The sequence below is a fragment of the Colias eurytheme genome, chromosome 28, assembly GCF_061535395.1.
Source record: "Colias eurytheme isolate Ceu_HAF_F1 chromosome 28, ilColEury1 Martin Lab GWU primary, whole genome shotgun sequence".
Taxonomy (NCBI): Eukaryota; Metazoa; Arthropoda; class Insecta; order Lepidoptera; family Pieridae; genus Colias; species Colias eurytheme.
In genome coordinates, this window is record NC_143007.1 from 5,363,169 (window position 1) to 5,377,607 (window position 14,439).

At 31.6% G+C, this 14,439-nt stretch overlaps 1 protein-coding gene and 1 long non-coding RNA gene across 2 annotated transcripts in view; one reads left to right on the forward strand and one right to left on the reverse strand.

Moving 5' to 3' along the window:
- The window catches only part of LOC149896654 (uncharacterized), a 209,249-nt gene that overhangs the window by 62,726 nt on the left and 132,084 nt on the right, over positions 1-14,439 (forward strand). The gene's annotated exons all lie outside the window — the stretch shown is intronic.
- On the reverse strand, positions 1,224-8,872 carry LOC149896659 (uncharacterized). The gene is made up of 3 exons (XM_090117638.1): positions 8,774-8,872; positions 2,415-2,596; positions 1,224-1,641 (listed from the first exon to the last, which is right to left on the reverse strand). The coding sequence occupies exons 1-3, from the start codon at positions 8,786-8,788 to the stop codon at positions 1,566-1,568; spliced, it is 273 nt and encodes a 90-aa protein (XP_089973764.1). The 5' UTR covers positions 8,789-8,872; the 3' UTR covers positions 1,224-1,565.

Here is a 14,439-nt window from a genome sequence, read left to right on the forward strand (position 1 = left end):
ATACTCGCCCTTGCACTTCCAAATATGATAGCAATTTCACAATGATGGATGCGACTATAATAATTGTATAATGACACGCACGGACCATTTAAAGCCGTGATGAATGTACAAAGTACTTGATATTGTCTTAACGATAAAGCTATAACAGCTGAGAGGTTATGAGGAACCAATTATTTTATATACATCTGCGTAATTAATGTTTTTAAAGTTCTCTTTGATTTTCTCCGAAGGTGTACAAAGTATCGTAATTTTGAAGTATCAAATTAATAAGGTTTGCACACAACTTCTGTTTTCTTTTTCTACATCTCATTTGTACGCAATTTTCTATTATTTCGATAAATTATAGAGTTACTCACTTACTGATTGATTTGCTCATAATATTTTAAAGAACAGTGGATTCAAACCTTAAAACTTCGTATTTTTTTTTAATATTTTACTTTTTAAACAATTAGTTAACTAGACGTGTTTTTACAGCAAGAGTATTACATTTTACATGCAAATAAGTATGAAAATTCTAGAGTTAAGGATGTTTATATATAGAGAGCATGTGAGCGAAGCTAAATGCTTGTCTATACCTACTAATACATATTTTAGAGAGGAAAGGTTTGTAATTATGTATGTACATATGTATGGTTTCCACGCATAAACTACTGAACCGATTACAATGAAATTTAGCACACATATAGAGGGTAACTTGAACTATGCGGGTTTTCCTTTGAAAACGCGGGCGATGCCGCAGGCGGAAATCTAGTATTTAATAAATACGGAGAAATAAATTATTTTGTCACACACCAAAACAATAGACAGTTTGATAGTTGTCCAAATTACCTAGCCATACAATATATGCTATAAGCAAAAAAGCATCTTCCTTTAAATGTTTTTTTACTCAACTTTATGGATAAAATTTAGAAATTGTGTTACTTAATGTAGGTTTAAAGATAGTCAAATATTAAATGTATGTGAAATGTGCTAATAATATTCTTCTGCTAATATAATATTAGGCTATTGAGTCAAATACCTAGTTATTCAAGTTATCTGAACTCTGAATTTGATTCGATAATTCTAAAGATTAGCTTCAGCTGTTTATTGTTATTCTAATAAAATATTTATTTCTATAGGTAAAGTAGGTAGATTGTTTCTAAATATGAACAATTCTCTTTCATAAGATTAATAATTATTAATCGATATAGGCTGCAGAGTAGGTTGGTAACAAAACAACGAAGTAAAAGTAAATGTGTTTATTTACACTTTTTACAAATTTTATAAAAAAAAACCAAATGCGTAGCATTTACAGACTTATTTGCGTAGACGCGTATTTACAATTTAGAATTATTATGGCAGTGGCATTGTCAATAGACGGAGATTTTCAACGAAAAGTGACTTCTTCTTCTTTTTTCAAGTGGAAAAGTGACTTGAGTTCGGAGCTGTCAAAGTGACATTGTCAAGGTGACATTTGACGTGGCTGTATGGACGTATGTCATGTGCCGATAAAAAAAATAAGTGACGTTTCGTTTGAAAATCTGGTATTAACAATCTGGGATGAGGGGGGGCCAAATGTCAACTGTTCAATAGCAGTAAGGGTAGTTGGGGCAAGACGCGGGGTTCACTCCAGCAGGGTATTCACGGGCGGCGGCGTGAGGGCTGAAAAGAAATAATCGTTTAATATGGCAAATCTTTTTGATACTTTATTATTAAGGGACTCTTTATGCTGATTACTTGGTGGAAGAATACTTAAAGGCTTATGTTAATCAAAATATCAAGTAAATGTAACATGTATTCAGTATTTCAAGCTTAAGTAACATCATGATGAAATTGACATATCTAGATCTCCTAGTGATAATATTCTAAATCTGCACTCAGTTGTCAGGTGGATTATGGCTTTAGAGCGAGCGCGCACGAGCAACTTTGTCTCCGCAACTATTTTGTCTCCGCAACTACTTTGTCTCTCCCACCTATGGGCTAGTATAAAAGTGCGCGCACGTAGCGACGCAACTCCCCATACAAATTGATGGGAGAGACAAAATAGTTGCGGAGACAAAGTTGCTCGTGCGCGCTAGCTCTTAATCTTCATATTATAAAGCCTATTTAAAAAAATCCTTGCACAAACTTTTTAATACTTTTCCATTTAAACACGATCTGAGCCCCGCGGTTTTACCTGCATTGCTCCGCTCCTACCTATTTGTTAGCGTGATGATAGCCTATATAGCCTATATATAGCCTTTCTCGATAAATGGGCTATCTAACACCGAAATAATTTTGCAAATCGGACCAGTAGTTTCTGAGATTAGCGCGTTCAAACAAACTAAAGTTTTTAAACCCTGTAGTTGAGTCTGTGTGGCGAGCCTTCTGGGTGACGAGCCTTCTTTTTAATGCCTACCTTTTGCATTTTTTAACATAATATAGAAAATACTTACTCAGCTGGGGCGACAGGCAGGATGGATGGGTTGTACACCCACTCGGGTATCGGCTGGCCGTCTGGGGTGAACCGGGCGAGGATGCCCTGCTCACAGAAGGGGTAGTTGGGGCAGATTGCGGGGTGGACTCCTGCGGGGTACTCGCGGGCCAGCGCTACCACAGCCAGGACGGAAACAATGAACTGTAGAAGAAAGAGAAATACTGTTTATTTGCCGTAGTTGAAGAATAGAAATACTGTTTATTTGCCACCTTGGAAAAATATATTTTGTTGATTTAAAACAAGAGAAAAATTTAACAAGAATTATTATTTAGTATAAGACTAGTTGTGCCTCGCGTTTCAATCGCATTGCTTCGCTCCTATTGGTCTTAGCGTGATGATATATAGTGGTGTTCCTCGATAAATGGGCTATCTAACAATGAAATAATTTTTCAAATCGGTCCCGCTGTTCCTGAGATTAGCGCGATCATACAAACAAACTTTTAAGCTTATAGCATTAAGTCAAAAGAAAACAATAATTAATGTTCTAGTTACAAAACTGGCGGGTAGGTAATTGATTCTGTCAAAGTGACATAAAAAAAGAAAAAACATTATGGAAGCGAAATAAACCTAGCCACTTGACTCTACTATTTTTTAGCAATAATACTACTCGTAAATATTATAAATACAACTTGACTAACTAGTTTTAAATAGTTCATTCATGAATCATGCCTTCCGTACTATCGCGCCTAAAAAAGTAGAATCGACTTTTTTGTCTGTCTCTACATAATGTCTGAACAAAAATATTTTAATTGGTTCATGTTTCATTTTGATTATTTATAGATTTAAACGAGTAATTTGCAATTATTAATTATTAATTTTCTAGAATCGAATATTTTCTTCCGGGTAACATCGGTTATGGCTGAACTGATTTTAATGGGATTCCCTTTTAAATTCTTTTTACACAAATATTTCTTACAATTTTAAAGATAAACAAAAACTTAAATAGTCCTCGTTTAAACCCAGATTAAAGTCATGGTTTAACTTTAGTAAGGTTTAAACTTCTATTGCCCTTGTTCTTGCCTATGGTAGCTAGCTACTAGTTATTATTCTGTGCCTATTATAATATGGTTCAATGTTAAACAATTTTTATAATAAGACTTTTAAACCGAGGTTTTAATATATTTTAAACCCGGTTATTAGTAAGTCCGTGTTGTAATAAGATAGAAAGAGGTCCTACGAGCAGTCATTTATATTATTAAGGAAATAAATATGGACAAAGTCGGCGACATAAGCTAGTTATAATTATTAATTATTCATTGACTTGTAACAATCAAATGTTCAAATATCGACGCCTACACGTATCGAAGAATGCAGTTAATTTGACTGTATAATACGTTGAAATATGTTATCTTAATAATTGATAGTATGGGAATTGATTCAATAATGAATATTATAATATATCTATTTTTAGTATCAGACAATAGGTACTAAATTGTAAAATCACTACATAGTATAAAACAAAGTCGCTTTCTCTGTCCCTATGTGCCTTTGTATGCATAAATCTTTAAAACTATGCAACGGATTTGGATGCGGTTTTTTTAAATAGATAGAGTGATTCAAGAGGAAGGTTTTAGTATATAATTTATTGGGTTTTAGACAAAGCGGTCGAAGCCGCGGGCGGTAAGCTAGTTATATATGTATTAGAATTACGTATAGATTTGTATTATATTTTCAGGAACTACTTGTCCGATTTGAAACATTATTTCAGTGTTAGATAGCCCATTTATCGAGGAAGGCTATAGGCTATATTATATCATCACGCTAAGACCAATACGAGCGCAGCAATGCGGGCAAAACCACGGGGCATAGTTTCTCGTAATTGCGATAGGAATGCTGTCTTGACATACCAGCTCCAAAATTGTAATATTTTATGATAATAAATCTATTGTATGCAGACTAAATGGGGCGGAAACAAACTGTTACAGTACTTACAGTGTAACAATTAATTTTGAAAGCATTTCAACAAGATTTCAACATTTATTTCAGTGTTGCACGATAGTGTTCGCAATTTGGATACAAATTGACATTGACAGATAATAGTTTTAATTGCTTGCTTTTAGGCGGCACTGAACATGTTTATTAATTAATTTTAATTGGATTAGCGTAAACGCTTACTAAAGTAAGACATTTTTTTTATCTGTATAAAGAGTAAGGCTCTATAAACAGATAAAAAAAAAACATTTAGAATCTTTTAAAATTTAAATGTTTATAAGTCTGAATATTGTTGTGAAAAAGGAAAACCCGGAAAAGTCTATGCTTGAACTTATTTCAAGTAATTGAGATGGATTGCGTTTCAATTAGTGTTTTATAAGAAAGAAGAACATCATTGCATGCATCAAATTCTAATTCTTCTATGGTTAAGGTAATGGCGCGAAATCATCTGTCAAATACACATGAAAAGAATGTAACCTCAAATTTATTCATGGAATTCCTAATCAATCGAGTTATGACAAATGGCATGGTAATTGTGATACATTATTAATTAAAAATTCTTCTCACACCTGTGCAACCTTGCGCCCACAATTCGATAATTATTGTGGTTACAGTAGTGACATTATTTTGTTTTTTTTTCATTACGTACCATAGATTATATTTGACATGTTGACAGTAATTTGATTTTATCTTTTTCTGAATTAATGTGGCGTCTATTATTGTTATTAAGGCTGCAGTCTAGCAAAATTGCGTTTTCAACAAGTTATTTGACAATTTTTTCCCGGCTAATGAAATGATAAAGTGAATTTTTTTTTCTTGTTTATCAATTAGTGTTATATACGCAATGCTCGTGAATTTTTTCACATTTATAAAGTTACTTTATTTTACCTTAATCAGGCCTTCAAGATAAGTCTCTTTCCCCCAAAGACATTTCGAGCTAAGTTTGTGCACTCACTACGTTGCAACCGATTACAATTTACACAATCTGCTCAGCGCATTATTATCCTTATATAGTCGTTATTAAAAACTGCTGAATACAATTGCCGAAAAACTTATGATTTTCTTAATTAGAACGTTATAAATTCATTAAATTTCCCATTTTTTGCCTTACAAAATCTATTGATAAATACTGCTAAAAGTTATTTTTTTCATTAATTTATTCGAGTTGGTTGAAGACCAATGAGTATTAATCCTTTAAAAAAATTTTTTTTTGAATTTTGATAATTCTTTAAATATTAAAAAAATATTTAAAATAATTAAGAAAAATCCTAGCGAATTTCTTTAGTCGCGCTCCTTGGGCCGGAGCGTTCTGACGTGTGCTCTACGCTCGATTTTCCTTCATACCGAAGTGAAAGTTGCTCTACTTCATTAAATTTAATATTTTTGTTAATTGATTATTTTTATCTTAGTTTTGTGCAAATATTCGTATTTTTAAACATTTGATTTCGATATGGAAAATAAACGAAAAAAATACGCGTGTAACTACTAGAAAAAAAATTATCTTCGAACCATCGGTGTCAGTAAAGGGATGTACATTTCTTTAAAACTAAAGTAAGCTCATAAATTTTCTTATAATATAATTTTTTTGAAGTTCCAAAAATGTTTATTTTTCGTTTGAGAAATACGAAATATAATATAAACTTGTATTGAGAACTTGAACTTCCCAAGTTCATCCGGGGAAATCCCCATACGGGGAAAATGATTTGTTTACTCCAAAATTGATCCGAGGTGTTTTAATTTTTTCTTCTAGTCATTTTCAACGTAGCGGCATGTTGTTTGATTATTAATTTTGTAACTTAAATACAGAATGTTGGTTTTATATTCTGATCTTACAGACGCGCTGACAAATTTAGTCCGCCATTTCTAGTTTAGTCTACCAACTCTAAGTACCAATATTAAAACGAATGGATTATCATCACATCATCAAAACTCAGATGTAATGGAAGATCACAATAACATAGAAAATTCAGTGGGTGTTGAGAACTAAACAAACAGAAGTAACAGAGACGCGAAGAATAAAAAAAGAGGACGAAAACGATAATTCGTTGATGCTTTCCCTTTTCGACGTATTGTTAGGGTACATCACCAATCTGCAAAAAACAAAACTGATGATTCCCAATTGCTGATTAAAAATGAAAAACAAATAATCAACAACAGTGGTGAAAATTTGCTGATCACAATGAAACATCCTTCAGTGGTAGCAGATTTACTCATTTAAAATGTATCGGTGAACAGCGTAAAGGAGAGGAGGACAGGAAAACATTATGAATGTGGATGGTGGATTGTATACAGGGTGTAATCGATAAGTATGTGCAGGCGATTATGACGTTATTATTGCAGGTATCAAAAAACTTAAAACTGATATCGAAATTACTTTACCTAATGAGCAAAATGACAATAATAACTTTTTAAAAGTATAACGAGAAATATCTAAAAAATTTACTTTATACACTCCCATATCAAAAAGGGAAAATGGGACTAGTAGAAGTTAAATGTCTAATTCCGGCAAAAGACATGAATGCGGAAGATGCGGTTAAAAAAAAATTAATATTTGAAATACAATGCAAAAAATAACACTTTTGTCATAGATAAGAATCATGACTATTTTTTCCAAATTCAGGGACAACTAAACGTTGCAGAAGCAGAAGTCTGCTTATTTGCTGTTTGGACTGGAGTGAATCATTCGTTAAAAATAGAATATATAAAAAAGTATGTAACGTTTAGGCAAAATAAAATGATGGACCATTATCAAGATTTTACATAAATTGCCTACTGTCAGAATTGATTGATTCGAGACTTCAGCATTCGATGCCCATCAAGGACCCATCCTATATCATTCAAGCGATTGAAAAAAAAGAGATAAATCCAGTGCAACCGATAAAGCATCAGAATGCTAGCAAAAGATTTATTAAGTTTATAAATATAAATCTATATATTATACATAATATAATAAATCTGTAGAAGACGCGAAGACTGACATCCGCGCGGACGGAGTCGCGGGCGGAATCTAGTCAGAAATAAATATCTTTTGTTTTCATTTGCGTATTTTTCTATTTTATAATTTTTTAACACAAACATTACATTTTTTTTATTATATACAAAATTTGTTTATCCGTTTTATTAGTTAAACTGAACAACTTTCACTAAGAAACTTAGGTCGAAAAAAATGTATAGAGTTATGCATTTTGTATGGAAAGCTTATTTTTTTTTATATTTCGTCCAAATTTCTTTGTAAAAGTTGATCAGTTATATAAACATGAAGTTGAAGATATCAATAGAAAGTATTCGCAAATTTTGTGTACTGATAAAAAAAATACACCCGGTGTAATTTTCACGAAAATTGTTTCAAATTGTCATTTTTTGTACTTATTACGAATATTAAATTATACGAATGATTTAATTTTTAAAAATTAAGTGGAGCAACTTTCCCTTAGTACATTTGTATTATTTACATATAGGATGACAGGATGCATTTGTTTGCACTACTAGACCAAGCCCTTAAGTTGTCTAAGTACTCTAATTAATTTTGGTTTTTAATACATACTATTGTTATTTTTAAGTTGTTACTGCGAAATTAATTTTGGTATTCTTATTTTTTATGAGAGAAATTAATATTATGAAGTTACATTATGTATAACACATTTTACAAGCTTTGCAGTTTAATGCCTACAAAATATAGATACATATATAAATAAAGTAAATTAAATACGAATTACTTTCCTCGCTATCCATTACAGAAAATGGAAGGAAAAATGGTGATGCAGTTTTAGAGGTGATCGCGAACAGACATAAAGGCGCGGCGCGCGGAATACTTTAAGTGCGGAAGAAAATTTGTTGAAAATTAAATAAAAAATTGTTTGTATAATATTTTGTGGATAAATACTTTTGAAATATTATTATGGTTTGTTTTGTATTAAATTCTTCACATAGGACATGTTTTTTTTACACGTTGATGTGGATGCAAATGAACCAATGTTAGACTAATTAATGATTTTTTTGGATCGTATAGAATTAAGTAACGTATTTTCCATTTTAGTACTACAGTCATATAAGTATTTATTTCCTTTTGTAAATACATAAGTAAATAAATAAGTTAGGTTTTCTCCTACATGCGTGCACTTAATATCATAGAAGCGAAAAATAGGTTTGAGACATTATTTAAAAATTTATAAATTTATAAGTGAAATATAAAATATATAAACCTAATATACTATTTTTGTTGTAAATTAATTTATTTTATATATCGATAGACAATCTTGAGCATAAGAAATGTTTTATAAGTACAAAATGAATTTTTAACAAGGCAGCTCTACTAAAATTTAAGCTCTAGCTCTTAACAAAATCTAGTATTAATTAATTATTAATGAAAATAAATAAATATCTCACCAGTTTAGCGTACATGTTGAATGTAGATGTGTATCCTCTCAACTATCAAGTGAGACTGATGCATTGGTCTGTGTTGTCAGCTATTTTATACTATGCGTGTGCGTCGATTTTTGAACGTAGCCTGTTTCTACATTTAGGGGTAAATCTCTTCAATGTTAATATTTTTTGAATTTTTCTATAGATATATACGCGTAAATGGATCGGAATAATTATAGGTTGAATGTTTTAATTTAATTACTTTTATAGATAAAGAATCTTTGGTATGATTTTAAATGTACATTGGAATGTTAAGTATACGGTGTCGATTTCATCTTACGATTGTTTGATGAGCCTATTCTATCCAAGTTTCTAAACGGATGGTTTTTTTTTCTTAACTTGGTATTTTATTATGGACTATGTGGTAAATTTAGCTATATGTTGAGTTCAGTAAGTCATATTTTTCAATAAATTAATAAAACTATTTAGTGTTTACCTTTGCAGTCAATTAATAACGTGAAAACAATATTTTTGAACAGTTATATTATACCTATGTGCAATTGGGAAGTTTATTAGATGTTTTTGATAAATTCTTCGCAGTGTAGGTCAGTAATTATATTTTAGCAGATTCTGTCTGTTTTGGAACCGGGAAGTACCATGATAGACAAAAAGATGAAAAAGGAGAGACAGAGAGAGATAAATGGGCTATCTAACGCATCGAATGCATATCGCACCAGTAGTTCCTGAGATTAGCGCGTTCAAACAAACAAACAAACTCTTCAGCTTTATAATATTAGTATCTAAGATGAGTGTTAAAAAGTCCTCGAGAACCGCTTTATCTTTTGAAAAAACCTCATCAAAATCGGTTGTGATGTTTTAAAGATTTAAGCATACATAGAGTCAGACAGACAGCGATAGTGACTTTGTTTACTATGTAGTGACAAGGAAGCATGGTGAAAAATTTCGAGTTTCTAATTCTGGTAATTTATGCTGTGCGTTGACATATTATTACTTAGTATTTTATTTATATTCATAAAAAATGATTGATATGTGATTAAAAACAATCAGTAGTAACTTCCTCATTTACGCAAGCAAGTAATTAAATACTTTTAACGAATTTAAACTCTACGGTTGAATTTAAATTTATGCAAATACCAGCTTGCCACCCGCGGCTTCGCCCGCTTTGTCTAAAACCTAATAATAAATTATATACTAAAACCTTCCTCTTGAATCACTCTATCTATTAAAAAAACCGCATCAAAATCCGTTGCGTAGTTTTAAAGATTTAAGCATACAAAGGGACATAGGGAAATAGGGACAGAGAAAGCGACTTTGTTTTATACTATGTAGTGATAAGTTTTCTGGCTTGAATACTTAAATCAGGGACTTTAATAAATAATGTTTGTTGTCTTTGTATTTTTATAATAAGTAATAAGTTATTATCTCAATTCGAATACGTATAATATTAAACTAGCTAAAATTAATGAGGTAGCAATTTTACAAATTTTTAAACAATTATTATCTTAATCCTTAAGGTGAGAAATCTAACAAAACAAAAACAATTAAAATCCGTTCAGCCTTGTATTCCCGAGTTTTGCCTTTTGGTGTAGTGTAGTTAGTAGGTACCTATATTATGTCATATGTGGTGTTACTAACAAACGCTCATTTTGCTAAAAAATATATTACGTTACATAGTTCACAGTCAATCTAGAATGTTCATGTGACACCCGTAAACCCGGGTAGAACCGGGGTGAGAGGCTTGTAACTCTATAGGTCACGTAAAATGATACACAAAATATGCACCTTTCCAACTTTATCTGTAGAAAATATACTGAAATAGATAGTTACAATGTTTAAGTATGTTCTGATATTATTTCTATTATATTTTTACATTGTATTTTTATAAGTATCTATTTTAATTCAATTTTTATTCCAACTCATCTTTGATCGCTTTCAATTTATTTCAATGACAAATTAATAAACGTAACATGAATTAAAAAAAAATAGTATCAGAATATACTTTTAATTCAAATTACAATGACAAAATACTGCATTAATTATTTTTTAAAAATTAAATAATTTTTACATAATTACTCGCATACTAATATGTCACTACTTTCGCGCGCAAACAAGCGCGTTCGGATAGTCGTCCTTGCACTTCCGACGAGAACATCATCGTAATTTCACATTGACGGATGCGTTGATAATATTTTATAATAACACGTCCATTGTATGGATGCATTAAAATTATCTCTTAAGTTGGAATTCCTTGATATTTTCGTATAAATCTCTTTAAAAGAGGTTGAGGGCACTCGCTACATTTTTTAAAATGTGAAAAATATCGCTACATATTTTCTTGATAATTATGTATAATTTATACATATAATAAAATCGTAGGATAGTCAAAACTGTACATTGAATATTTTTTTATACCGAAGCGAAGCCAAAAACATAGTCTTTAGAATTTTCGTGTGTTTGTCTGTAAGTATGTCCGGGCTAAGCTTGAGACCTGAGGAAGCGTGGGAAGGAGACATAGGATAGGTTTTATCCCGGAAATCTCGCAGAAACGGGAACAATGCGGGTTTTTCTTAGACTACGCGAGTGAAGCCGCGGGCGGAAAGCTAGTTAGGTACAAAAGGATACCTTTTTATTAATGATTACCGTATGTGTTTCGCTTAATCTTTGTTATTAATAATTACGTGGCTTGAATGAAATATTTAATCGACTTGAAGTTCAAGGTAGTGAAATTAAAGAAAATATACCTACAGGGTTACTTGTAAAACACCAGCAACCTCGCAGGACAAGATAGTTTTGATAATTTGTTCGATTTTATTTTCATATTCATTTAATTTTCCGTTTAAATATTATAAACTCTACGCGCATCCCAAAAATTACGTAAAAAAGAAGCGAACGAGAGGGGGGAGGGGGCGTCGCGTCGTCCTTTCGATAATGAATAGAACATAGACTTATAAATGTTAGGAGAGTACAATAAAAGCTTAAAAAATCATTTAAAAATAATTTATAGCGTTATGCCAATAGTCGTAGAACAAATGTTATTACTTATGATGTTAGCTACCTTGTCCTGCGAGGTTGCTGGTGTTTTACAAGTAACCCTGTATATACGTAATTAAAAATACATACTTACGGTTCTTAAAGACATCTTAATTAAATATAAAGGTAATCGGTGTATCTGCAAATTGTATATGGGTTTTTATTGTTTCCAGGAATACAATGAATTAATGTTTTACTTATGTGTTGGAAAGATTTAAGTTTTTTCTTCCATGTACTTATTTTTTGGGTTGGTTTAAAGATTTTTCTTTTTTCTTTTTTTTATCTATATCACAGATATTAATATATGTATATGCTATCCATACTAATATTATAAATGCGAAAGTAACTCTGTCTGTCTGTCTGTTACTCAATCACGCCTAAACTACTGAACCAATTTGCATGAAATTTGGTAGGGAGATATTTTGATACCCGAGAAAGGACATAGGCTACCTTTTATTGAGAAATATGTACCACGGGCGAAGCCGGGGCGGACCTCTAGTACCTACTCTATATATGATATATATAGATATTATAGCAGTAGGATAAATAATGGAGCTTTCTAATTGTGAAAATATTCAAAATCGATAAGTAGTTTATGCACATTACAGAATACAAACATACAGAATTAATGATCTTGTTTATTTGTAACAATGTTGTTATGTACAGACGTAAATGTTTTATTAATAATATTACATATACATAACACAAATTATGCCGATGTATATTAATTACCTGTGCCTCTTGTTAATTATACTATAACGAACCTATTGAGTGTCACCGCACACACAAAAACATGTTGTAGTTCAAGTGGCAGTGCCGACATTTTAACAAATGTCTTATAAAGATGACCAGCTTGAACGCGCTTTTATCAGGAACGAGCCTATTTATTTAGGAAGGCTATATATCATCACGCTAACACTTATACGAACGGAGCTATGCGGGTAAAACTGCAGGGCACAGCTAGTTATTAGTATAGATAAACCGAAATATAAATGTCCAGGATATACAGATACGTAAAAGTCCATCCAAAGTCCATAACCTTCTCAATTTTAATAAAAAAAATCTGCATTCTTGTAGGAATTTAGGTAGGCCAGTGTATATAATAAATGGTTTGTCATGTCATCATGTTAATCTCCATGAAGTTTTTTATTCCTCTTGAATAGAATTTTGGATTAAGCCATAGTAATAACAAGTGAAAAATGCAAACATATTTTGATGCTTTTTAGTTTTTATAATAAACATACATGTCACACTGTGTGCCTTCTTTAAATTTATAGAACCTATAACCATAAAATGAGATAATTAAGAGTTATACCACAGACTAATAATAATATACTACGTATGTTATACTATCATTTATCACGAGTCACGACTATAATTATTATAATTTAATAATTTTTAATTGTTTTAGTTCAAGCTACTTGCTGCGAAAGGCTAGTTCAATGTGCAAGTGAGAGTAAGCGTTACGTTTTTAGTATAATCTAAACTAGTCAAATTGCAAATTGCCAATTCTTAACACATTATCTGTAACAAGTATATATATCGAATAGTTCCACCGTGATTCATTTCCAAGGTCTTATAATTACACAATTACATATATCTATTAAATATTAATAAACCAGATCAATATGGGTTTAGGTAAAACTTGGTTACTAAGAGTCTGATTGAAAACTGAAGCGCTGATTAATAGTTTTTGCTATGTATACAGGGTGCCCCACCGTTGGTATTCTAAGCTCAATGAAGGTTATAGTTTTGCATACGCTGAGTACGTAAAAAATACTTAAAAAATTCCAGATGCATTTTTTTTCTTAAAACTCTTTGTGTACACCCCTAACAAGCATCCCGCCCAACTTTGCCACCCGCACGTGAGCTATCGATTATGTTTTCATAGACAAAATGTAATTAACGAAGCGTTATATGCCGGCTGCGCGAAGCTAGAGAAGAAAACCAGCCCTAGTCAAGTGGTTTTCTGTTAGCGAAGCGTTCAATAGAATAGACTACGAATGTATGAGATTGACGTAAGCTGTAGATAAACGTATGATCTATCAGCTTACGTCAATCTCATATAGTCTATTCTATTGAACGCTACGCTAACAGAAAGCCACTTGACTAGGGGGGCTGAATTTTAAGGAAAAAATTAGCAACAATTTTTTGGTGTAATTTTGTTGTTTAAGTATTGTTTATGTAACCATGACTACAAGACCCATCGCGCTTAGTATATCAATAGTGGGACATCCTGTATAGGGTGTCGCAGGAAATCAGTTCAGCAATGAAAACCTATCCTTTTATTGTAAAATGCTGTTTGCTGTGTGTTTTTAGATTAAGGAGTTTGTTAGTAGGTGCATAAATTGTTAATTGTAATATTGCCTATGTTTGTACAGAGTAAAGAGCAGATTATTTTCGGTTTAAGTTTCTAAGGAAAAGATACTCATCAATTTATGCTTGTCAAAGTTATGGATTAGAATTTGAAAATTTTTTTAACAAATTGAAAGCTAATTTTGAAAAGTTTTTAATTCATACTGTGTGTTGTTCCAAATACTAGCTGCAAGCGCTCTGATTAAGATATCTTTGTAAGATACAAGATACAAGCTAAAGAAGTTTCCCTTTTTTCATGAAAAATCGTCGCCTTACTACGCCAT